The sequence below is a fragment of the Bos mutus genome, chromosome 21 (assembly GCF_027580195.1).
Source record: "Bos mutus isolate GX-2022 chromosome 21, NWIPB_WYAK_1.1, whole genome shotgun sequence".
NCBI classification, from domain to species: Eukaryota; Metazoa; Chordata; class Mammalia; order Artiodactyla; family Bovidae; genus Bos; species Bos mutus.
In genome coordinates this window covers 13,399,118-13,423,624 of record NC_091637.1, presented here as the reverse complement: position 1 = coordinate 13,423,624, position 24,507 = coordinate 13,399,118, and the positions used below count along the sequence as shown (strand labels likewise).

At 41.0% G+C, this 24,507-nt stretch overlaps 1 protein-coding gene across 3 annotated transcripts in view; it reads left to right on the top strand.

Moving 5' to 3' along the window:
- CHD2 (chromodomain helicase DNA binding protein 2) overlaps window positions 1-24,507 on the top strand; it is a 109,696-nt gene that overhangs the window by 68,380 nt on the left and 16,809 nt on the right. For all 3 annotated transcript variants that reach the window (XM_005891569.3, XM_070358737.1, XM_070358736.1), the window contains 12 exons: window positions 215-307; window positions 3,719-3,889; window positions 4,827-5,002; window positions 9,837-9,878; window positions 10,433-10,572; window positions 13,443-13,581; window positions 13,765-13,915; window positions 15,027-15,149; window positions 16,374-16,502; window positions 17,334-17,474; window positions 19,172-19,306; window positions 23,675-23,853. In XM_005891569.3, the coding sequence (XP_005891631.2) occupies window positions 215-307; window positions 3,719-3,889; window positions 4,827-5,002; window positions 9,837-9,878; window positions 10,433-10,572; window positions 13,443-13,581; window positions 13,765-13,915; window positions 15,027-15,149; window positions 16,374-16,502; window positions 17,334-17,474; window positions 19,172-19,306; window positions 23,675-23,853 (1,619 nt within the window). The remainder of the gene's footprint in view (window positions 1-214; window positions 308-3,718; window positions 3,890-4,826; window positions 5,003-9,836; window positions 9,879-10,432; window positions 10,573-13,442; window positions 13,582-13,764; window positions 13,916-15,026; window positions 15,150-16,373; window positions 16,503-17,333; window positions 17,475-19,171; window positions 19,307-23,674; window positions 23,854-24,507) is intronic.

The window sequence follows — 24,507 nt, the reverse complement described above, 5'->3', positions numbered from 1 at the left end:
TGACTTTGCTGTTTTTTATTCCAATTTTATTTCTTGAAATTTCTGAAGTGTCATCCTATGATTTGTATAAATAGTAGTTTGAAATGTTGGATATAAAACATTATAAAAACTGTGAGTGTAAAAGAAAATGGAATCAGAGAAGAGGGTTGGTTTATTTGCACCAGTATTCTCAGTGAATGCTGACCACTGTTGGCTTTTCACCATGTTCTTTTAGGAAATGGATATAGATGAAATTTTGCGCTTGGCTGAAACCAGAGAGAATGAAGTCTCAACAAGTGCAACAGATGAACTTCTGTCACAATTTAAGGTATTAAAATCATTGTCTGAGAAAGTCCTTGGCATTGATTTGTGAACCAATAATAAGTAATGCCTGTCAGTACTTTGTCAGTGCAAGACACTCTGGGCTTTTCTTTTTACCTAACTTAATTCATACCCCTTAAAAATCACTCTCCAGAGTTCCAAGTATGGTGTGAATATAGACTGTACAGTCCTTCCCATGGGGGTGACCACCAAAGTAGTCCATCTTGCCCAGAGTCAGTGGACAGAAGAAAAATAGTTGGTGTGAGTAAGGCTGCAAATACGCTGTCAGTGGGACAGGTGGAGAACTAGATAATGTGGAGCTCCGGGAGAGACGTTAATAGAATCATAACAAAGAGAGGTCAGAGGTGTGAAAATAGAAGGTGGCAGTGGGGAGGCTCCTGATGACTTCGTGGCATTAGGGAAGTTGTGGGATGGTTGGTGGTATTTGATAGAAAATTAAATGAGATCAGGACCAAACGCAAAAGCTGGATACCGGATGAGTAGGAGGTGACCGCATTGAGTATAGACTTTATTAAAAAGCTTAGTAAGGAAAACAGTGAAAGTAATTTATAATGATGAAGGGTCAGGCAAGGTAAGGTTTTTTAAAGGTGTTACCATGTTTCTAGCTTGAGGAAAGAGCTTGAGAATAGGAAAACACTGGAAGTTCTAAGGAAAGAAGGATAATTGGTTACACATTGCCCAGGAGGAGAGTGGAAGGGATACAATCAAAAGCACAGATGGGAGAACTGGCCTTCGAAAGACAGAAGAAGAATCCACTTTGGAAGGAGAGGGGAGAGAAGATGCAGAAGCTCCAGGTGGTGACCTTACTTACCAGTAAGTGAGGTGTTTACTGAGCAGTGGAGAAGTTTTGGGATGGTGCCATCCAGGGGCCAGGAGTTGCTGGGAGGAACTTGATAGGGACTAGAGCTGAATTTAGAAGGTGGGGCTTCATGTTAGAGCAAGTCAGCAGGATCAAATGACTCTCCAGCATTACTTGAGGTCAGAAAAACTGGATCAGTTGTTCATCCCAAGGTGGAAGATTGGCTTAGGAGGCACAGAAGAGTCATCAAAGTGGCAAAGAGTTGCCCAGATTCAAGGGAGAATGTGGTTGAGTGGATTCATCATTGGTTGGTTCCGAGCATGTTAGAGAAGAGGGTAAGAGGCTACATGGATGAGTATGTGTGGTAGACCCACTAGGACTGAGAAGTGTTTGGGAGGAAGCAGTACTTTGTGATGAAGTCCAGGGTTGGCCACAGGTGGAAGTTGTCGCAGTGGGAGAAGAAGAAAGGGGCTGAGTGGATCACAGAGCTCTAGGGTCAGAGTTAATGTGTCTTAAGGATGCAGAAGATGGAGGTGAATTGTTAGCATTTCAACTGGATTTCACTTCTGTGACTAATGCTCCCTTCTTAAACAGAAATAATCTTCATGATGGTGTCCTAGTCAAAATATTATATGATTATTTAGATCTGAAAAACTTCTGCATATTACAGATTGATCAGAAGCCAGATTATTGGTGATACTTGTCTTTTATAAGGCCCTTTTGGCCATTATGTTTCAGCATCAGGTTAGGTAGGATTCGGCTTAAATAGGGACTCTATGTCTGGAGTGCATCACTGAATTGACTTTCTTTTCCTAATAATTCTTTTTTGTTAAGCTAATTTAACTTGTTGGAAACATAACAAACATTTCTTTGAGATATTTATGACTACATGTTTCTTAAGTAATAATAACCAATCCTTAGAAAATTCTTACTATACTGTAAGCACTGTTTTAAGTACATTCTGTACATCAGTCTTTCAGTTTTTACAACAATATTATGTTGGAGTCACTTATCATCATTTATAGATGAGGAAACTGAGATGTAAGGAGGCTAAGTAGATTTCCTAAAGTCACACATGTTTGGAGTTGTTATTACTTCTTAGACAGGGATTCTGGCCTGTAGAGTGCTATTCTACTCTTGGGAAAGTTAAATTCCCAACTGCATGAACCCCTGATGTATCTGTAGTATTGGTATTTGTATCAACTAATACCATTTCAAAGTGAGATCTAAAGTAGTTAAAAACAGTGCTTAACTTGAGAGATCAGTCAGATGATTCATTTTATGGAACAGAAAAATGTTAAATTTTAAATCTCAGAAATTACATACCTCTGGTTTTGTCCTGTAATATTAAAATTCTGATTGTGAAGACATGATATCCATGTTGGAAATTAGAGTTAATTTTGCCCGAAAGTTCTGATTTCAGTGTCAGCTCTTAAGTTATTTTGAGGAATGGAACCTCGTAAACCTCTTTAACTTCAGTCCTGACCTGGGGCCTGCCCACCACTGCTCAGAAGTGGCCAGAGTTGGTAGATGTTTCTCTGTAGCCGTAGTCTAAGGCTTTCAAACTCATACATGCAGATGCCTTTCTTTCTGGGATACATATTATGTCTGTATAAATATAATTAAATGTCTGATATCAGGCTTTCCTGATAGCTCAGTTGGTAAAAAATCTTACTACAGTGCAGAAGACTGGGATTTGATCCCTTGGTCAGGAAGATCTCCTGGAGAAGGCAATGGCAATCCACTCCAGTATTTTTGCCTGAAAAATCCCATGGACAGAGGAGTCCATGGGGTCACAAGAGTCAGACATGACTTAGTGACCAGACTACAAAATGAAGTAAATGGAATATTATTCCCAGTTTGCTTGAATTTTTTGCATTTTATGTTTTCGTTTTTATTCCTGAGACTAACGCACTTTTGAGCATGTGAAATTATGAAATACTGTTAGCTTCTGTACTTTTAATAAAAGTGAATCAGGTAACCAGTTGACTAGACAGTAGCTACTGCTTTGAGTTGTGCTTTGTTTCAGATGAGCTCTATTCAGTATCAGCTTACAATGCACAGGCCTGTCAGTCCACACTGGGCTAACATTAGGGGTTCGGATGTGATGATCTATATTTACTTTATTTTTGGCCACACAGCACAGCATGTGGGATCTTAGTTCCCTGACCAGTGATCAAACCTGTGTCCATCCGCTGCAGTCTTGCAGTGGAAGCATGGAGTCCTAACCACTGGGCCACCAGGGAATTCCCTGCAAATATTGTCATCTAAATAAATCTAAAAGTTCTAGTTAATATATTAGAAAATGTGTATGATTTAATAGCACGTCTTTTAATAAAACATAAGACAGCTTGTATATTTTTATCTTTCTTTATTCTTCAGTAAAATTCCTGATGAACTTTAGAACTCGGCGAGTAGATTTTGTTGAGGGGATAAGGGAGAAATTAGTAGAAAACTGATTTTTTTGATTATGTAATATAAGAGTCCTCTTATTCATAGCATTTTAGATTCAAAACACTGCATGAGTTGGTGTTTCAGTAGATGGTGTTTGGGAAATAGTGAAATGTCGGTCAGACAGTGAAGTCCTTTTGTTGTAAGGTTGCCAACTTTGCAACGATGGAGGATGAAGAAGAGCTTGACGAGCGTCCTCACAAGGACTGGGATGAGATCATCCCAGAGGAGCAAAGGAAGAAAGTGGAGGAGGAAGAGCGGCAGAAGGAGCTGGAAGAGATTTACATGTTGCCTCGAATTCGGAGTTCCACTAAAAAGGTGATCAAGTGAGACAAAAGAGACGGATGTGTTTCTGACGTGCAGGGTTCCAGGGCAGAGTTTCGGGAACTTAGCAGAGGGAAGTGGAAGCTTGCACAGGGCCCAGGAGCGTACCTGGGAGACGTTCGATCTCTACATCTTGGCCCTTTGTGAGATGGCTGGACGTGATTTGAGTTTGACACAAGGCTGCCTTTTGCACCTGAGACTAAAAGTAGTAATTTTAACAGTTGGGCTCTGGTTGGCGAGGCCTTCAGCTTTCAGAGTCAAATGTCTCTTCCTCTGTAAATGCTCGTTCATAGCACTTGGTATAAATACTTAGTAAGAGATTATATAAAGGTGCTTCAGTTACAAAGTGCCATCATAGGCACTATCTAATTTGATTTTTGCAAGAACATAGAAATAGATAAACTCTGTTTTTATTACTCAGTTTGTTGGTGATAGCACACTCAGGTTTGCCTAAGATCCTAGTAAATCAATATTAGCTCATAGTAGTTGTCACTGAGTATGCACAGTGTACCAGGCATAAGTCAGTGCTTTTACAGTAACTGATTCATTTAGTTCATATGAAAACCCTGTATTATAGGTGCTATTATTCCCATTTTACAAATGGAAAACAAAGGCATGGAGAGGTAATTTGCCCAAGGAAATAAACATGAACCTACAATCCAGATATTTTTATTCCAGTGTACTTAATGATGACCAGATGACCAGAGACAGTATGTACTTAATGATGACCAGAGACTGTATGTCTCTGGCAGTGTGAATACACAAGCAGATCTTCTTTCATTGCATGCTATCTGCCTCCTCCTTTCTTAAAGGCAGATTGACTTGCCTGATAAATAGGAAGTTCCGAGCTTTAAGGAGTTAAGATGGGCTGGTCTTAGTCCTTAGATCACTTGGACCTGGCATTTGCTACAGTGTAACTTTGCGTTTTCAGGCTCAGACAAATGACAGTGACTCTGATACTGAGTCCAAGAGACAGGCCCAGAGGTCCTCTGCCTCTGAGAGTGAGACAGATGACTCTGATGACGACAAGAAGCCCAAGCGCAGAGGGCGTCCCCGAAGTGTGCGGAAGGACCTGGTGGAGGGGTTCACAGACGCCGAGATCCGGAGGTTGGTGGAGGCCCCGCTCTCCCTCCCCTCACGTGTGGGTGGGCATGCTGTAAGCCTCAGGTGATGCGTCCCTGACCTGGGGGACAGGGCGGAGGGCAGCAGGGAGACGAGTCGTGCCCAAGACCCCGGGATGATTCTGCCTTCTCCAGGCTTTTCCTCAGTTGAGCTCTTTGTTTACTTCTTGTTCTCTGCTCTGAACATTTCATGATGAAGAAAGTCCAGCCACGAGGAAAGAGGCTGTTGGAGGTCACCTTGGGCTGGAACTTTCTTTTGTTTTTATTGAAGAATTTGAGTACATACATGCATGCATATTTAACAGTGTATATAGAAGAAATGGTATAATATAAAAAATTAAAGCAGTACAGATAACCCCAGTTTACTTTCTGTTAGTGTTAATACTGGTATCAGTTTGGTTTACTAATACACACATGTTGTTATACACAGCATATTGTTCGGCAGCTTGCTTCTTGTCACTTTCAGCCAGTTTTAGGTATCTTTCTATTTCAGTACTTATTACACATTTGTTGGTATCTGATTGAATCCCTCTGCCCTCCAGAAAAATCTAAAATTGTTGCATTGACACCATTTCCCCCTAGTTTCTGTTATCTTTTTAAACAGGTGAAGAAAGTAGAAACTGTGAAGATAGCTAGCTTTATGATCTAATCCATATTATTAATTTAACTGTATCATGTAGTCCTTTTAAGTCAGTATTTGAAACCATGAGGTCGTTGTTTCCCACTAAATGTTATACCTGTTCTGTTCTTCTTTCTTTATTATGGAAAAACGTAAATACATACAAGCATTGATAAGACGTCAGCAGCCTTCCCCTGGGCATCGTCTTAACCCTTGCGAATCGGTAGTCCATCTTGTATGTGGCCCTGCTTCTGCCGCCCCTGCCCCGAGTGTCACACAGAGAATGCTGTGTGTTGTGCTATGGCTAAGTGGGAGGTGCCAGAGGTGTTCACTAGGCCTGCTTGGTTTACTGCTTTTCAGGTCTTCTGTGTTCTCTGATTGTCCTATGCATTATTGGAAATGGGTGTTGACATCTCTATTGTTGCTGTATTATTTATTTCCTCTATTTTGTCAGTTACTGCGTCCCATATTTTGGGGCTCTGCTGTTAGGTGTGTATACTTGATGATGTGTTGTGTTGATGGACTGGCCCTTTTCTCGTTATAAAATGTCCTTTGTCTCCAGCAGCAGTTTATGTCTGAAAGTTTATATCTTGGTTCAGTACTCATGTAGATACTCTAACTCTTTTGATATTGTATGTGTGGTATCTTTTCCCTTTTTTATTGCAATCTATTTGTGTCTTTGAATCTAACTTGCAACTCTTACAGGCTGTATTTAGATGATTTTTTAAAATTCATTCTATTGGTTTCTTTGTTTTGATTGAAGTCTTTAAATCATTTACATTTAATGCAATTACTGATAAAATAGAATTTATGTCTGCATTTTTGTTTGTTTTTTATGTCTTGTATCTTTTTTGTTTTGTTATTTCCCCCATTACTGCCTTCTTCTGTATTGCATGATTTTTAGTATACTATTTTAGTTTTCTTGTTTCTTTTACATTTTAAAAATTATTTTCTTAGTGGTTTCCCTGGAGATTATAATTAATATTTTAACTTAGAACAATTTAGTTTGGACTAGTATCAACTTAATTTCAGTGGTATTCTAAAACTTAACTCCAATTTAGGTACATTCCTTCTCCCTTTTTGTGCTTTTATTGTCAGGTTTAAAATCATTCAGTTCAGTTCAGTCGCTCAGTCGTATCCAACTCTTTGCGACCCCTTGAATTGCAGCACGCCAGGCCTTCCTGTCCATCACCAGCTCCTGGAGTTTACTCAAACTCACGTCCATCGAGTCGGTGATGCCATCCAGCCATCTCATCCTCTGTCGTCCCCTTCTGCCCCCAATCCCTCCCAGCATCAGAGTCTTTTCCAGTGAGTCAACTCTTCGCATGAGGTGGCCAAAGTACTGGAGTTTCAGCTTTAGCATCATTCCCTATAAAGAAATCCCAGGGCTGATCTCCTTCAGAATGAAGTAAAAAATTACTGAAAAAAATACGTGTACACTGTTTTTTACTTACTCAGGTATCCTCCTGAGGCTCTTGTTTATTCATGTGGATTTGAGTTATTTCATGTGTTTTCATTTCTGCCCCAAGTACTCTATTTTAGTATTTCTTTTAGGGCAGGTCTGCAGCAACAAGTTGTGTCTTGATTTATTGGGGAATGTCAATTTCTCCTTTGTTTTTGAAGGATAGTCTTTATTCTTTTTCTCTTTAACATCGGATAGTCTCAGTTGATTTACCTTTTCACTGTTGTTTTTCTTCTGTCAGTTCACATCTACTCCTGTGATTTTTTTTCATCTTATGTATTGTACTTTTCAACTCCAGTTTATATGTGACTCCTTTATATAATTTCCATCTCTGCTAGTATTTTCCATTTAGTGATACATCATTCTCAAATTTTCATTAAATTCTTCAGACATGGATTCCTTTAGTTCTTGTATATATTTACAATAGTTGATTAAATCCTTTGTCTATTAAGTTCAACTTTTGGATTTCCTAGAGACTATTTCCATTGAAAACTGCCTTCTTCCCCTGTATATGGATTATACTCTCTTGTTTCCTATAACTTTTTGTTGAAAACTGGACATTTTAAGTGGTACAGTGTGGCTAGTCTGGACATCAGAATCCCCCTGCCAGCCAGTTTTTTGTGTTTGCTGTTCATTGTTGTCATTGTTTGCTTACTTAGTAACTTTTCTGGACTAGTTCTGTGAAGTCTCTGCTCATTTAGCTTAGAGCTCAGCTAATGATTGGGCAGAGGCTTTCTTAAGCACCTTAAGTCTACCAAACAGTAAATCTCCAGCCTTTGCTGAAGGACTCCTTGTGAATGCTGAGGCATGTGTTCAGTGCTCTTGCAGGCAGTTTACGACTTTGCCTTATCCTTCAGCTCGTGTTTGTGTGGAGCCTGAGGACTGGTCAGAGGTGAGAGATGAACGGCTTCTTGTGTCTTTGCTGTGCCTGCACACAGCCCTACACATGTGCAGCCTTCTAGATTCCCGGGAATATGTCTGAGCTTTTCAAAGACGCCTGTGAACATCTTCTCACCTGTGAACACCCCAGTTTTTCCATAGCAGTTCTTGATCAGCTTATTCATCCCCAGCTTATAATGCTGCTTCAGGCAGCCATGGTGTTAAACCTTTGTCTCTAATTAATTTTTGACTGATGAACTATGGACAGTGTCTTCACAAAGACCCAAGTCAAATGAAGACAAGCCTGAGAATGGAGTTTCTCAGGGTGCCATCGGTCAGGCCAGATAGCACTGTGCTCTGGGGAAGAAGCTTCTGTGGAGCTCCAGGCCCATTCTGCTCCCTGTAATGGCTGCTGTGTTGCTGTTTGCTGGCTGCTGTAGCTAGAAAAGGGGTTTTCAAGGCAGTCTTGGTGCTGGGGAGAGGGCACGGGAAATAGAGCAAGTCAAAATGGCAGAGAGCTCACCATTCATACTGAGATTCAGCTATTTTCTTGAATATATGCTTATAAGTTAGCTGCAAGCCTTTGATTAATTTCCAGCATTCCAACAAAGTTGACTTGGACAGTTTTTGCCAGTGTTCTTGTTGCTTTTGTGAAGGAGCAGATTTTCAGGGGTTCTTATTACTCCATCATTCCTAGAATGCTTCTCTGTCTCACTATTATTTTGAAGTAGGCTCAAAGGACATATTTCAGATGTAAAGTATGTGAGTATATGTCAAGAAAGAGAAATGCAGAGTTGGGGAGTAGCCCTCAGGCTGGCTTTCACACACAGCACTTTCCTAATCCTTGTACCCATGCTGTTCCTTTGATGTTGTTTCTTAGCTGTTGTCACATTCATCACCACTTTTAAGAATCGCTACGCCTTCTCTTTTCATTTTTTTCTCCATGGTATCTCTTCTTTCACTGTTAGCTAACCAGATAATTTGGCATTTTATAGTGATGACCTTCATATATTGTGAATCTTGGTTTTTAGTGAAAGTGCTAGTGATTGGCTCTAGGGAGGGGAACAGATTACACATATATTGGCATTTAGCATAGTTTAGGCTAGAGACTTGTGGAAGGATGATTAGGTTTTAGGTTGGAGACACCGTTTGGCAGAAGGAGTCAGAGTTTCCAAAATAGTTTTGCCTAAAAAGTTTAAAATCATATATTTTAGTTTGCCTCATTACAAAAAGTACTTGAGGCAGTCCTAAAACTCTTCTAGTTGTATTATTGACCAGAACATAATGGAAAATATTGTAGTATGGAATTGGAAGTAACAGCAGTGGACTGAATAGACCAGTAAAACTGTATGGGATTTTATCATAAGAGTTGTGGTTACTAAATCATTTATTACCTATTACCTATTAACTTGTACCTTCTAAAACTGATAGTACTAGAGTTAAGCCATTTCCTTGGAGAAGAACACTCCAGTGTTCTTGCCTGGAGAATCCCAGGGACGGGGGAGCCTGCTGGGCTGCTGTCTATGGGGTCACACAGAGTCAGACACGACTGAAGCGACTTAGCAGCAGAGTTAAGCCACCATACTCAATTACATCCCTAAGCAGTTTCATGACCAGTCACTGAGAATAAAGTTGATCTTTGGTTTGAAAAGCTTTTTAGCACTCATTTTAAGTTGGCCATTTTCAAAGGCATTCAATATTTACTCGTGTAGTGGCAGTTGCAAGGATTGGGCAAAATCTCTTTTTGACCATTTTCATGTTTTTGACCATTTTTATGGCTTATATTTCGTCACAGGATGTGTTTGCACCAGCATAGCCGAAGTCTGCTTTTTAAATGTGATTTATTAATCATTTTCCTAGGTTCATCAAGGCGTATAAGAAGTTTGGTCTCCCTCTTGAACGGTAAGCTTAGTAACACAATAGTTTCTTATCCACCTCTTTTTCCCTTCTGTTATGTAGCAGTTTCTTTTTTTGGTTCTGTTTTCCATTTTTAAGGTCTGGCACCTATTGACAGTGATTTTTTAGACATGACATGCTCCAGATGACTTGGAGATCAACAAAACATTTTGCAGATGTAACTGCACTTTGCTTCTAGGAACATTGCAGTGAATGGAAGTAGGCTGGAGAAAGGAAAGTGAGCACAAAGAGGCAAACTAGTGCTGATAGCTTCTGGGCACGTCACCCGACGGCCCATTTAGTTAATAAAGAAAGCTGAGCCCTTTCCCCCGTTTTCTGAATTAGTCTGTTTTTGTGGACTCTTCCAAGTCAAATTCTTTATGATGGAAAGTGAGTAAGTTAGTCATAGTCACTGCTGGAGGGTTCTTGTTGGAGCCTTGAACAGTCAGATGAGGAATGAAGAGAAAAGTGTCTTTGCAGGAACAAGCTTACGCAAAACCAAGCGGTAGCTCACTTGGGCACAGGCCTTGAGGGCTGTCCCGGTATGTGTCTCTCCTCAGGCTGGAGTGCATCGCACGTGATGCTGAGCTGGTAGATAAGTCTGTGGCGGATCTGAAGCGCTTGGGGGAACTGATTCACAACAGCTGTGTGTCAGCAATGCAGGAATATGAAGAGCAGCTGAAAGAAAATGCCAGCGAGGGTAAGTCAGCAAGTCTGCCTCAGTGATGCTCACAGACCTGGATCGGGATCTCTGCTGCTCAGGGGTCTCTTCTCCTCACTCTTTCTTCACACTTGTATCCTGTGCTGCCCTCCTTTTTGGAAGTGTGTATTCTCACCTGCCTTTATTTATGTGAGCTCAGTTGTTAGATCCCAAAGATTTACTCCCAAACGAAGTTGATTGGCCCAGGGTGCAGAGCACTGAACAAGTGGAATGATTTCTTTTAATGTTACTGTAGAAAGTTCACGTTGGCTTGGATGATGTAAAGATTTGAGGAGGTAAAGCCTGACTGGGCACGATTGTATCGTGGTTGCAAGAGAGCACATTACAGAGCACCAGAAGGAATTATCTTGGATGCACATACAGGTGTTGTTTTGTTGTGTAAAGGATTTAGAGGATTAATCCAAATAGACAAAGCAGTAGCTGAATATTATAAAACTCTTTGTGAGCGTGAGTCTTTTTTGGCACTAGAATTTGACCTGTAGCATGTTTTCTCTTATACACCAAAAGCACTTTTGCCTGTCCTCTACAAGCAGGAGGTGTCAGGAGAGAGCTGAGGTCCTTGTTGTTAAAGGATGCCCTTACAGTTGACCCTCAAAGAGATGAAGGTGTGACCATTCCAGTTCCCTGGCCTGTGGTGTATCTGTGCAGTTGCCTCCATTCTTGTCTCCCTTCACTGAGGTTACTCACAGGAGGCTCTGTCAGCTGTGATTAAGGGTTCACATGTGGGAGGCAGCCAGTGTACCTGGAATCTTGGTCCTGATGGTTCTCAGCTGCAAGATCTGAGACAAGTGATAGCCTTTCAAGGATCTGGTGCAGAATGGAGTAGTAGCCCTGAGTCAGTGGGCTTGGATGGCCACTTGAATAATTTCATACATGTGAAGTGCTTGTCGTCATGTTTGCCTTGCAGTGTTAGCTATTTCACCAAGTAGAGCATTATTTGTGCTCCGAAATTTTCTTCTTTATACTATTACTGAAAGTAATAGAATTTTAAAATACCTTGAATATAGTCAAAAACATTTTTTAGGTGTGGTTTTTGTTTTTTTTTCCCCATGAAAGAAAGAAAAACTTGAGTGGTATGGACAATGATCCAAATTTGTGCTTTTATAGCACCCAGAATACATTCAAAAGTAAACCTTAGCATTACAGTGCTTTTCTTTTTTCCTTGTAATTGGTTTGAATAAGTATTACACTCATATGGCTCAAAAATGAAAACCAACTATCCCTGTTTCTTGTCTCTTTCTAGAAATGTAAAATATATATATGTTCAAAAAAGGAATAGATACTATTTTAACACAGTTGGTGATGTAGCATGCATACTGTTGTACCTTGCTTTGTCCATCTCACAGCATATTTGGGAATATTTCCTTGTGACAGGTGCCCCCTCGCCCACATACCTCTTTTCTCTGCTTATTCACAATCTGAATCTGATGGATTGCTTCCTCTGGGCATTACTTAACTTATTTCCATATACCTGTATTTTCTATAAACTGGCATTGAGTGTATTCCTGAGTCCAGGTTTCCTGCATTGGCAGACGAATTCTTTAGCATATGCCACCAGGAAAGCCCCTTCCATAGACCTGTATTTTCTGTACACTGGCACTTAGTGTAGTCCTGAATCCAATTTCCAATTCTAGTGTAAGATTATTGATACCTCTTTTCTCAAGCCAAGAAATTTTTGTTCCTAGAAATGTTAGCATAATCATGTATTTGTCTCACACGTGTTTCCAAATATTAATATCCAATTTTACTGGTTTTTTTTTTTTTTTTGGTTTGGATTTTTGTTTGTTTGTTTTGGCTGTCTCTCAGCTTGCTTGGTCTTAGTTCCCTGGATTGAACCTGGGCTGTGGCAGTGAAAGCCTGGAGCCCTAACCATTAGACTGCCAAGGAATTCCCCCGGTGTTACTGTTAACACTAAGACTTCTCAATGCAAAGTCTGATTCTTTTGCATTTCTTTTTGTCCTTAAAATCCATGCATTAGCAGTGTACGAAGTACTGTGTTTTAAAATTGTTTGAAATTGTTCTTTTCCCTGTGTGGTTATGCCACCAACTTATAATATGTAGTTCAGTATCTTTTGTTTACATTTCAGTTTCTAGGGACTGCTTTTCTTGTTTTTATGAAACTGTGTGTGTTTTAATTATGTAAACCATTTGCATGGCCCAGAGTCAGAACTGTCAAATAAGGAACGCATGGAGAACCTTGCCTTCATCCCTGTCCCCGGGGCTGTCTTTTCTCCCACAGACAAGTGCCATTATATCACGGATTTCGACTTTGGCCAGAAAGTCTGTGGTTAGAGTTGACCTGCTTTGTTTTTGCCTCTTCAAATTACTTTAATTTGAAACTCGAGCTAGGGATAACCTTTCCATGACTTATTTTGTTCATCCTTTCAAATGTGTTAGGTATTAACTTGATCTCAGGCTTTTATAGTAAAGAAGTTCATTTTAAAAAAATTTATCGATGGGTTAGAAAAACAAAAGAAAAATCTTAAGTGTTTATATCACTCCTTGAAAATCTTCTTTCATTAGTTTTAGAGCCAAAGTATAAAACAAAGAGGAAGATTAAAATACAATTATAAACACTGCTGGACTGAAAAATTCTAAATCTTAAAAAACCGAACTGTTTAGAGATTATTTTACAAACATTAATTGAGAAAACTTTTTGCCTTATTGATTGTATCTTTGGATTAACAGTAAACCAGAGATATACATTGAGGGAATAAGAGAGCATTTAGGATTGTTCACCTGCGTTTTCTATGAATTCTCACGTATAGTGAGAATTCTGTATACTTCTTCTGTGTACACTTCTGAACAGTGAATTCTCATGTAACAAATATGCAATTGATGTTCTTTAGGCAAAGGACCAGGGAAAAAGAGAGGCCCAACTATCAAGATATCTGGGGTTCAGGTTAATGTGAAATCTATTATCCAACATGAAGAAGAGTTTGAGATGCTGCATAAATCTATCCCTGTAGACCCTGAAGAAAAAAAAAAGTGAGTATAACATGTACCCATGCACAGGTGGTTGTGCCATTAGAAAACAGATTTGAAGTTACAGAGTAGTATTTTCATTGTCTTTTTGATGTACTAGAATGCTTTGTCTATGTTCATTTGTGTTTATTTCCAAATCAGAAAGGCCTCTCCTCTCACGTCTTCCTGCTTTGGAAAACTTTTCAGATATTGCTTATCCTGTCGTGTCAAGGCTGCACATTTTGATGTTGAATGGGGAGTAGAGGACGACTCTCGTCTATTGCTGGGAATTTATGAACATGGCTATGGAAACTGGGAGCTAATTAAAACGGACCCAGAGCTTAAGTTAACTGACAAAGTAAGTGATTATCTGTGGTGCTGGAGATTTCTAGAAGATTTGTTGTATATCTTTTTATCAATGACTTACTTTTAACTGTTTTCTGAGGGGTGGGGGATCAAATTAAAGATTAGTACAACAGTAAATTCCTGGGGTTTCTATCCTTGAAAACATTACTGTCTTTAGTGGACTGTGGCACTATTTCAGAGCTGAAGATAATAGCCAGGTGAAATTTTGGGGAAATATATAGGAGAAATCTTAAAATTCTGATATTTATCGTAGGTTAGATCTCATTGCAACAAATACCAGGGTTGGATTATTAATAATAAAAGCACTCCTCAGCCTGAGTTGTTGGCACTTTCTTTAAAACGATATTGGGTCAGTTCTCCACCTGGAGAAAGAATGAGCCATGCCTTGGTATTTTTTGTAATGGAGTTAAACACGGGCTGTACTTCTCCCACAAAATTAAGCCTCCCACCCTATCCGTTGCACATCAGGCTGCCTAGTAGTGAGGCCGTGCTCAGAGCTGTAAGCAGGGAAAGCTGACTGGCTCAAATTTTCGTAGGATGCGCTCCATGTTGGGCTCCCGGCAGGGCTTTTCCCGGCACGTCCCTCAGTGCTCATCCCAGGTGCGGTGTTCTCAGAGGGTGCCAGCACCCTGCCATAAGCACTGAGACCACATCCAGCCTGGCCAGGAGGCCCAGCTGCGTCCTGGCGTAGCTCAGTGCTCTCCGGCAATGCTCTAAGAAGCATTTTCAATCTAAAACGAAGCTTTAACCTAGCTCCAGGGATTCCCTGCTCCTGGAAGGAGGAAATCCACGACGGCTGGGATGCTCTAGCAGACGAAGCCAACAAGCCCCTCCTACCTGAGTTGTTCTACCCTGTTAACAGCACAGGTAGGAGCCAGTGGGAGAGCTGGATTTCTCCATCCCATTTTGTAAAATGAGAACGGCTCATAAGGGATGTTCAGTGACTGGGAGCCATGGACATGAGATAGGATCTGAGGCTTTATCTGTGTTCTGGGTGGTTGGGGAGGGAAAGGATCGTTCAGCTGTTTGTCATCTCTGTTCATCCTGATCCACTAACCGGGCTGTGGGCCATGCCGGGTGCTTCTCTTCCTTTCCTGTTGAAGATTCTGCCCGTGGAGACAGATAAAAAGCCCCAGGGGAAGCAGCTGCAGACCCGAGCAGACTACTTGCTGAAGCTGCTCAGGAAGAGTCTGGAGAAGGAGGGCGCTGTGACGGGCGGGGAAGAGGTGAGTGCAGCTGCCAGCCTGGCGTCCCCCGGGGCCTGAGGCTCCTGCCCTGCAGGGTTAGGTGGGCAAGAGATGCCCCTTCCGGGTGCAGCACAGAATGCTATCCTCTCCTTGTCAGCTGTTGCTACTGGGAGTTCAGTGGTAATGGTTTGGTTGGTAATGGTAGGAATGTTCGTGTAGTAATTGAACACCTAAACACCTTGGCATAAACCCATTCTTCTAGAATACTGCCTCAAAATAGTTCTCATCTCTCCCAGTGCCACTGGTCTAGATAGACTTTCGCTATTGCTTTATGCCGTTTCCTTGATTTTGGAATATAGATCTTGTTACTGTCTGAACATCACTGCATTTGCCTGTTCCAGCTAACACTGGCTACGTGTAGTCACAGGTCCCAGGGATAAAATGGGTAATTAGGATACACAGTTAATTCAGACAGTAGACTTCAGTTGCAGTGAGTGACCTTACCTGCTCAGTGAAAGATTTCAGCTGAGTTACTAATGGACTCCTCCTTTACCTTTTATTTCCTCAACTTGTCATTTCTCTTCAAGCCTGGAAAGATGCAAATCACAGTTAGGAGATAGTTCAGGTTACAGCCAGTACCAGTAGCCTTTGTGTGTACATACTCCTTAAGTGCTCCCAGAGCTATGCCATTTGTGTTAATTTCCCTGCATTATAAACAAAGCAAATTTCAGAAAACAAAAAATCCCAATCCCATACTTTGTCCTTAACAAAGTCCCATTATGTAAGTAATGTCACTCTTCACATAATATGTTGAGGATATTCTGTAAGTTAGGTTCTGGAGAGAGAGATGAGACCATGGTTTTTACTTTTGGATAATACTATATCTGAGTGGATAAACACATTTTCCTTATTTTTAGATATAGCATGCTTCTCCATTTTTTTATGTTCCTGTTACTATCTTTTGCATATTATCTTTCTTCGTATTTGTGCATAAGGTGATTTTCCTTCTTTTGAATTTTGTCTTGAGATTGAATTCCAAAAAATGGAGTCAGTGGGTTCACGAATATGGACATTTTTGTGAGGCACAGAATGATTTATTTTTTCCTCCTTCAGATAAAATTGATTGCACTACCATGAATTTTCTTTTGAGTTTCCTCTTTTGAATTATGTGGCTGCTACTATTCAAAGAATCGTAATGTTATGTGGTCATACTTTTGAGGGACTTGATTTATAGTTTTATCATCATTTTCTTCTGGTTTCCAGGCCAAATTAAAGAAGCGGAAGCCTCGAGTGAAAAAGGAAAACAAAGCACCGAGGCTGAAGGACGAGCATGGAATTGAGTTTTCATCTCCTCGACACTCAGACAATCCATCAGAAGAGGGAGAAGTAAAGGTGTGAGGCTGCGTTTCAGTTGAGATGATTTTCTAAGTTACATTTATTGTGCCAGCTGGTGTAAAACCATTTGAAGTGTGTTTGGTTTACATACCAGAGTAGGTAAAATGGAAATAGAAATACGTGTATCTTTGCTTAACATGTGAGAGAGGAATATAGTTGTTCATGTAAAATCAGTGATTGAAATAATGAAAGCAAATAAAGGGAACCACGAAATTTAGTGATAAATGGCAGCTGATGCTCAGCCTCACTGTTGGGATGATAAGGAGTGGTGGAGACTGGTTAATCAGGGAGCACATGCCTCATGCATAGGGGCACCTATGATGCAGTTCATTGTTGGGCCAATAAAAACTCCTTGTGGTTCAGATTTGGCCCAGATCTGTCCGTTTGTAACCTCTGGTCTAAGGAAAGTGAAAAGTAACGTGGTAGCATTCAGCCTGTTGAATCAGGGACTGAAAACTATGGAATTTTATTTTGTTGCACTTTGAGGTTAGTTCCAGGAGGCTCAGAAGTGGGTATATGAACTAGCGTGGATTTGAGTCAAGCATACATAAGTTCAAATTGTAGCAACCTTACCAGTTACTACCTAGCAATAAGCTCTTTGGTCTTCGGTTTTTTCCATGGGAATAATGATGCCTATGTAGTGAAGAGCATCTGCCTCTATAGGCTTCAGTTGAAGCAGACGGCTTTAAGGCTGTGCTTGAGAACACGCTTCTGTGGGCGCAGTGATGAACCATTGAGGGCAGTGCTTTCTGGTTTTTTTTTTCCTAGAAAGTAAACGAGGGAATAAAAAGTTTGTGGCAAAAGCTCACAGCCCCATTTGTTTTCTAGGATGATGGCTTAGAAAAAAGTCCAACGAAAAAGAAACAGAAGAAGAAAGAGAACAAGGAGAACAAGGAAAAACAAATGAGTTCTAGGAAAGACAAGGAAGGGGACAAGGAAAGGAAGAGGTCGAAAGACAAGAAAGAGAAGGTACCAGTGTTGTTCTACTTCCTGAGATGCCCACAGCCTTTGGGATTCCCTTCTAGGATTTAGAAATAAAATGGGGTTTGAGGGCCCTGAAAGAATCGTCATTTCATGACTATATCCCAGGAGGAAGGATGGGGCTTCCCGTCAGGATGGCTGCAGTTCTCCCTGCAGAGAGGGGGCAGTGTGTGCGTGGCGGTATTCTTCAATGTAGAAGCCTTGCTCTTTTATTACACATTTCAGAGAGGGTGTTAGAATGACATCAGGAAGTTACGTGATACATGTTCTCAGACTCATGGTAGAAAACCACCATCTACAGATGAATCTGAATACATGAAAGGTTTAGAGTTCGAACCAGATACTATCAAGAGTAGAAATGGGTTAAAAGCCTTGTTATTGTGTAATCTTCATATTTCGGTTTTATGAAGTTCATTCCAAACCTAGAATTCTGGTTCAGTGTTGAATCTTGCTGACTTCTGATGAAGTTATTTTTCAGTTAATCTTTATAATCATTGTTAAAACATACAAATAACTGAATTCTACCACCACTTATAAGTCTCACAGATTTCTTGATGAGGACATATGAAACTTTTTTTTATTATATGCATATAAGAACAAATATAAAAATTTGTTTAGGAAACAAATTTGTAGAAAAATTAGGCCAGGCTATTTGGATTGCCTTTTCTTCCCACATAGCAATATATCACAAATAGTTTTCCAAGCAAATAAATAAAAGTTAAAGCCATTTTTAGTAGATAAGGAAGATTTTGTTTGATTGTAACTTTTTGGAAGTAATTTAAGTTTCCCATATGGACATTGCTTTCAAATTTCTAATTATAAACTCTGTTGTGACACATATCTTTCTTTGCATTTGTGCTTCTGCAGAAAGATACCTTTAAAATGAAATATTTAAAAAATAGATGGACAGAGAACGATTTAACCAGCAACCGTGTACCCGATATTGGTACCAGCAACAGATATTGCAGCTGCTGACATTTTTCTTGTTTACTTCAAGTGGTTTTTTTCCCGGCTGCTGTGTTTGGTGCTCCACACACCCATTACCAAACGCCCCTCAGTTGGAGCTCCCCTCTGTTCCTTCTCCCAGTTTCATTACTCTCCTCTATAACACTGCTCTGACATTGGTATGAAACCACCTTACCCATGCTTTTATACTTTTCCTACATGTTATGTAATCATAAGCAAAGCATAGTATTGTTTTATGTTTTTAAATGTTCATACCTACAGTTAGTTTTTATTTGTATCTGTATCTCCATCATTCTGCACCCTTTCATGAATAAATGAGCTTCATCCACCTGCATTCATATAAATTCAGTCACTTAAACTATCTTAGTTATTTAGATTGAAGCATATGTTCGTTCTTAAGCTGTTAATAAAGTTGCTTCTTGCTCCTCTGTTGGAGCTCTTCAGTTTACAGTCTTAACCTCTTGATGACATTTTTGTACATTTCATCGATTAGGTGATAGAAGCCAAAATAGCACTGATGAAGCTAAAATTCTGTTTAGAGACAGGAATGGGAATGATATATGATTAAACTGTTAATTGAATGTGTTTGGCTTCATGATATCTTGAAACTGAGGCCGTCTAGTATACCCACTTACAGTGATGTGACGCAGTGAAGAAGTCCGAATGCAGGACAGGAGCACACAAATGACAATGACTCCTTGTAACTCTTTTCTGAAAAGCCTAAAGGTGGTGATGCCAAATCTTCAAGTAAATCCAAGCGCTCTCAGGGCCCTGTCCATATCACAGCAGGAAGCGAACCCGTCCCCATTGGAGAGGATGAGGAGGATGATCTGGACCAGGAGACGTTCAGCATAGTAAGTTCTGGAATCGAGGGGGCGGGGTCTGCAGCTGCCGTGCTTGCCTCTCCCAGTTCCTGCGGCCCAGCTAGTCGGTCTAGTAGGTCTAGTAAGCAGCATGGCGTGAGACGAGGCTGGGGTCCGGCCGTGTGAGCCGGAGCATTGGTGAGCGTGGCCTGTTTCACATGCTCCTGTGTTGTGGGCGAGGAGCTGAGCCACGGCCTGGGGTGTGGTGCAAGCCGCGGCGCACCGCCTCCTAAGAGACAGGGACGCTGAGGGGAGAGTCATGGACCAGACCTTGCACAGGATGGTGACAGGCCAGCGCGTCCTCAGGGGCGTGCCCCTCATCAGAGCTGTGGGCGCGTGCCTTACTGTGCTGCACTCGTCCCCTTTCTCCTCCTCTCTTGAGGTCCCCTCCTCTCCCAAACTTGCCTATATCACTGTTCACTTGATTCCAGTGTATGTTCATTTAGTTTTGAAGAAAAAGTGGTCTTCCAACTCTCAGAATATTCCTCCTCTGCGGCAGCAGTGGATAGAATTTTGACCTCGTCCTGTAAGAGTCTTCTCTCGTTTTACCCTTTTTTGTGTGTGTCTGTGTTCCCAAAAACCTATATGCATATGTGTATTTTTTTTTTCTCTTCACGCTTATCTCATTTTTCTTAAATCTCTTTACTCTTCTTCCTGTGAGCTCTCTGAGGGAAAGTACTATGTCTTCTAAAGTAGGTGTAGATGATAGAAGTATTTCAGTAAGTGAGTAAATGAATAAATTAATTACACAACCGCCTCTCTGATCTGTTTCTGGTTCTTCCTTGACCCAGTATTTATAGGAGAACATCATTAGCTAATGCTTCTGTGGTACCATACTATTTTAAAAGTGGCTTTTACCCAACATTGTAAATCAGCTGTTTGTTGCTCTTGTTCAGTCGCTGAAGTCATCCCCGACTCTTTGCCACCCCGTGGACGGTAGCCCTCCAGGTTCCTCTGTCCATGGGATTTCCCAGGCAAGAATATTAGAGCGGTTGCCATTTGCTTCTCCAGGGGATCTTCCTGACCCAGAGATCGAACCTGCGTTTCCTTCACTGGAAGGCAGATTCTTTACCACTGAGTCATGAAGGAAGCATCAATCAACTGCACCTGAATTTAAAAAAAAAGGAAGGAAATTGCATTTATATATTCCAGCTCATTTACTCTTGTTTTTATATTATGATATCTTTTAAAAATGCAGACAATTTTCAGAAATATAATAGGCATTGATAGAGGTACCACAAAGTTTTGTCAGGTCTGAATTTTTTAAGGCTCAGACTCTAAAGTTGAAGCTCCTGGCTCTGCTTTGTTTCCTCCCCAGCAGTGACCACAATTCTAGTTTGATGTAGTTCTCATGTGTCGTGGTTCTCATGTGTGACTTCAGAGTTTTACTACTTAATCTCTTTAAAGACAGTAATAGTTCACATAATCAGCCAGGTATTGTTAGTGTGCTTTTTGTGTATTTTCTCCATGACAACCTGTGAGGTAAGTATTATCTCTGTTTTACCCCTTAAAAAATAATGTGAGGAGAGTTAAGTAACTTGTCCTTTTTCACAGAGTTAAGATGTAGAGCTAAGATCTGACCCACACGATTTGACCCAAGAGTCTGGGTTCTCCCCATTACACTGCGCATCCTCCCAACTGTCCATAAGCAGCATGACTGCTGCTTCCCAGGTCTGGAGCCTGCTGATAAACGCCGCACTGTGTATCTTGTAGCCTGCTTCAGCATGCACAGTTTTGAGATTTATTCATGTTGTTAATTGTGTCTCTGATTTCAGTGTTTCCTGTTATTCTGTTTTATGATTTCCACAATTCATTCTTTATCCTATTGATGGACATTGGGGTTTTCCAAACGTTCACCACTACAAATAGGCTACAGTGACATTGTAAATATATCATCAAACGTGTGTGTAATAGCTTCTCTAGTGTGTAGCTTGTGCAGAAAAGCCGGGTGTTTGTTTGGGTCCACACTTCTGCTTTATTAGATGTTGCAGAATTCATCTTCAAGGCAATTGTAAAGATTTGCTCTCTTTCTAGTGATGAATGTGAGTTCTAGGTGCTTCCCAGTCTTGGAAACACTTGGTAATTTCTGACTTCTTACTGCTGCTGCTAAGTCACTTCAGTGGTGTCCGACTCTGTGCGACCCCATAGACGGCAGCCCACTAGGCTCCCCCTTCCCTGGGATTCTCCAGGCAAGAACACTGGAGTGGGTTGCCATTTCCTTCTCCAATGTAGGAAAGTGAAAAGTGAAAGTGAAGTCGCTCAGTCGTGTCCGACTCTTAGTGACCTGATGGACTACAGCCTACCAGGCTCCTCCGTCCATGGGATTTTCCAGGCAAGAGTACTGGAGTTGGGGTGCCATTGCCTTCTCCGTCTGCCTTCTTAATTTTTGCCAATCTAAGAAGTATGAAAAAATTAGCTAGTGGTGGTGTTGAACATTTATTTTCATATTTATCAGGTATTTGTGTTTCCAGTGAATTGCCTGTTCATATCTTTTGCCTATTCTAGATAACTTTTATATCCATACCTTTCCCCCCCCAAAACTGAGCATTTGTATTTCTCAAAAAACTTCAAGATAATTCTGATAAGCGTCTGGATTTTTAAAAGTGATTACAGGTAGTCCTTACCTTTTCTATAGGAATCTTGTTCATGATACTAATCTTTTGTCTGTTACAGTCATTACAGGTATCTTCCAGTTTATCTTGTGTCCTTTTTAAAACTTTAAATATAATACTGAAAAGCAGATTTTAGGTATATGGCTATGGAGATTATCACGAAGTGATGGGAGTTTGTTGGATTTTTGTTGTTATGTAGTTATGTGGACATGTGGCTTACTGGTTCCTTATACTGGATACTTAGTGGCTGACAGCCATGCCCTACAGGTCAGAGAAATACTCCTGACTTACTCTGTGGTAATTTCCTTCTCAGTTCTTAGTTTTATCCTGGTTTTCGGACATTGGACTCTGGGAGTGGTCCCTGATATTATCTTAAAAATGTTTTCCACTTCTTCTTTGTCAATCCTACGTTTCTTGGAGATCTCCTCAGCTTTGTTTCTGAGAAGAAATGCCATTATTTCTTTTGAGGCTTTCGCTTCTTTGTCATTTTATTTCCAAGATCTTTTCCCCCAATGTATTTCTCCTAGATTTGTTTCCATCATTCGTGGTAGATTTTTCCAGATGGCATGGTGCTCCCTGGTTGTCTTCTGATATTTAAGAGTAAGGACTGAGCTTCTGATTGGAACCTCTGAGCATGTGCGTGGCACTTGATCAACTCTGAGAGTGTTCTTCGTAGGGTGATCTGGCTGGGCTGCTTCCTCAGAAAACTTTAGTCCGGTGGTCAGCATCTTTTGGTTCTTGCTCTTAGGTGGTCAGGTTTTAGGCACAAGAATCCTCCAATTCTCCTGATGGAGGATTAAGACCTGGCTTTCTTCATTCTGGAATCTGCGAGGCAAAAAAAAAACAACCAAAAACCAAGCTGGTTGGTGGCTCATCTAATATGCATATATTACACATGTATTCCATATAATGCTGTTTTCAGTGCAGCAGGCTTGCCCCTCAACTATGCCTGTGCAGCCCAGTTAAAAGACTTATCCTCTCCAGAGAATAAACTTCCATATATGTTGTTGGGCAGAGTTAGAGATCTGGGTGTCTGTAATGAATCTGAGTATCTATTCCTTTTAGGCAATCTTAAAAAAAAAAATCCTTATTTTCAGCCTTCACCCCTACTGCCAGTGATACTTAGCAAGCCTTTGGGGGAATAAGTTTGCAGCATAAATCGGGCTGGCTCTCAGCTCTCTAGTAAGTATCTATTAAGTGATTTCACTTGCTGTAATAGTTTGCTGCTGTTGGTTTCTTGGATTTCCCTTGTCTTTGTGGGCTTATCTCTTCTAAAGTCAATTCCTTTACTGTCGTGTTAGTGGATGGAGACAGCAAGAACAAGTTTCTTGTGTTCAGTCCACTGTCTTTATCTGGAAGCCTTTCCCTCAGTTTCTTATAAGCCTGAAGGACTTGTAAATATTTCACCCTGCAGTTTTAGGTAGTTTGTGGTGCCCGGTTTTCAGGTTAGGTCTGTAGTTCCGCTTCAGAACTAAGTAGTTGCATCACGAATGCCCCTCTGGCAGATGGGGAAACAGCGGTGTTCTGGAGGCCAAGTAAAGTGTGAACGCCGCTGCTCTGAGCACTGGAGCCGAGACTGGAGCCTGACGTTTTTCCAACTCTCTAACATTTTTCTTTGTTGCCCTGCCTTTCTTTCCCTGCTTCTCTACAAGTGGTCATGTGGCCTGAGGGGGACTGTGTGTTCTCTGGGAGTTCAGGGCACAGGAAGCGTGGGGTGCAGAGGGCTTATGTCTCTCCTCTGTCGCAGTGTAAGGAGCGGATGCGGCCCGTGAAGAAGGCGCTGAAGCAGCTGGACAAGCCTGACAAGGGGCTCAGCGTCCAGGAGCAGCTGGAGCACACGCGGAGCTGCCTGCTGAAGATCGGGGACCGGATAGCCGAGTGCCTGAAAGCTTACTCAGACCAGGAGCACACCAAGCTGTGGAGGAGGTAACCCGCCGTGGCCCCGCACGCCTGTCGCATTGTCTGTCCTGACTTGATGACAGAGTGTGTGTGTGTTAGGGATTCTATTTTTGTTTTATACAACATGACACAGCCACCTAATGAAAACATTTTTTCTCAGCAAAAGCCGACGACTGGCAGCTTACCTGCAGGCTTCAGTTTTCTTTTCCTGAAATAGCCTATTCCTCTGAGGCCAGTCTTGACTGGGTAGGATGATATTATTTTATGAGAGAAATACTGTGGTGCTGGATTTGCTGGCCTGTCCTCAGGATAAAGACTCAGGCTTTGAACCTGGAAGGGATAGAAATCATGTATAATTTCACTGCTCTACCCGTCTCAGGTTAATAGTCAGAGATGACATAACTAATTGGTTAGTTCTATATCAGCTAATAAGAGGAGGCAAAAGCTCAAACCACTGGAGCTGTGAGTCTTCTTCTAATAGTTGAAGAACTCAAGTAGTAATTTGGATTAATGCAGTTAATCCAGAACTTCAGTTTGTAAGGCATCATGACTTACATAGGTTCATTTATAATTCATTTCTGATGTTTATAAAACATGCCTGTAATTTCTCAAAGAGAATTGTAACATTAAGTCTCTCTCTATACTCCACAGTTAACTGAACTCATATACTTCACAGTTAAT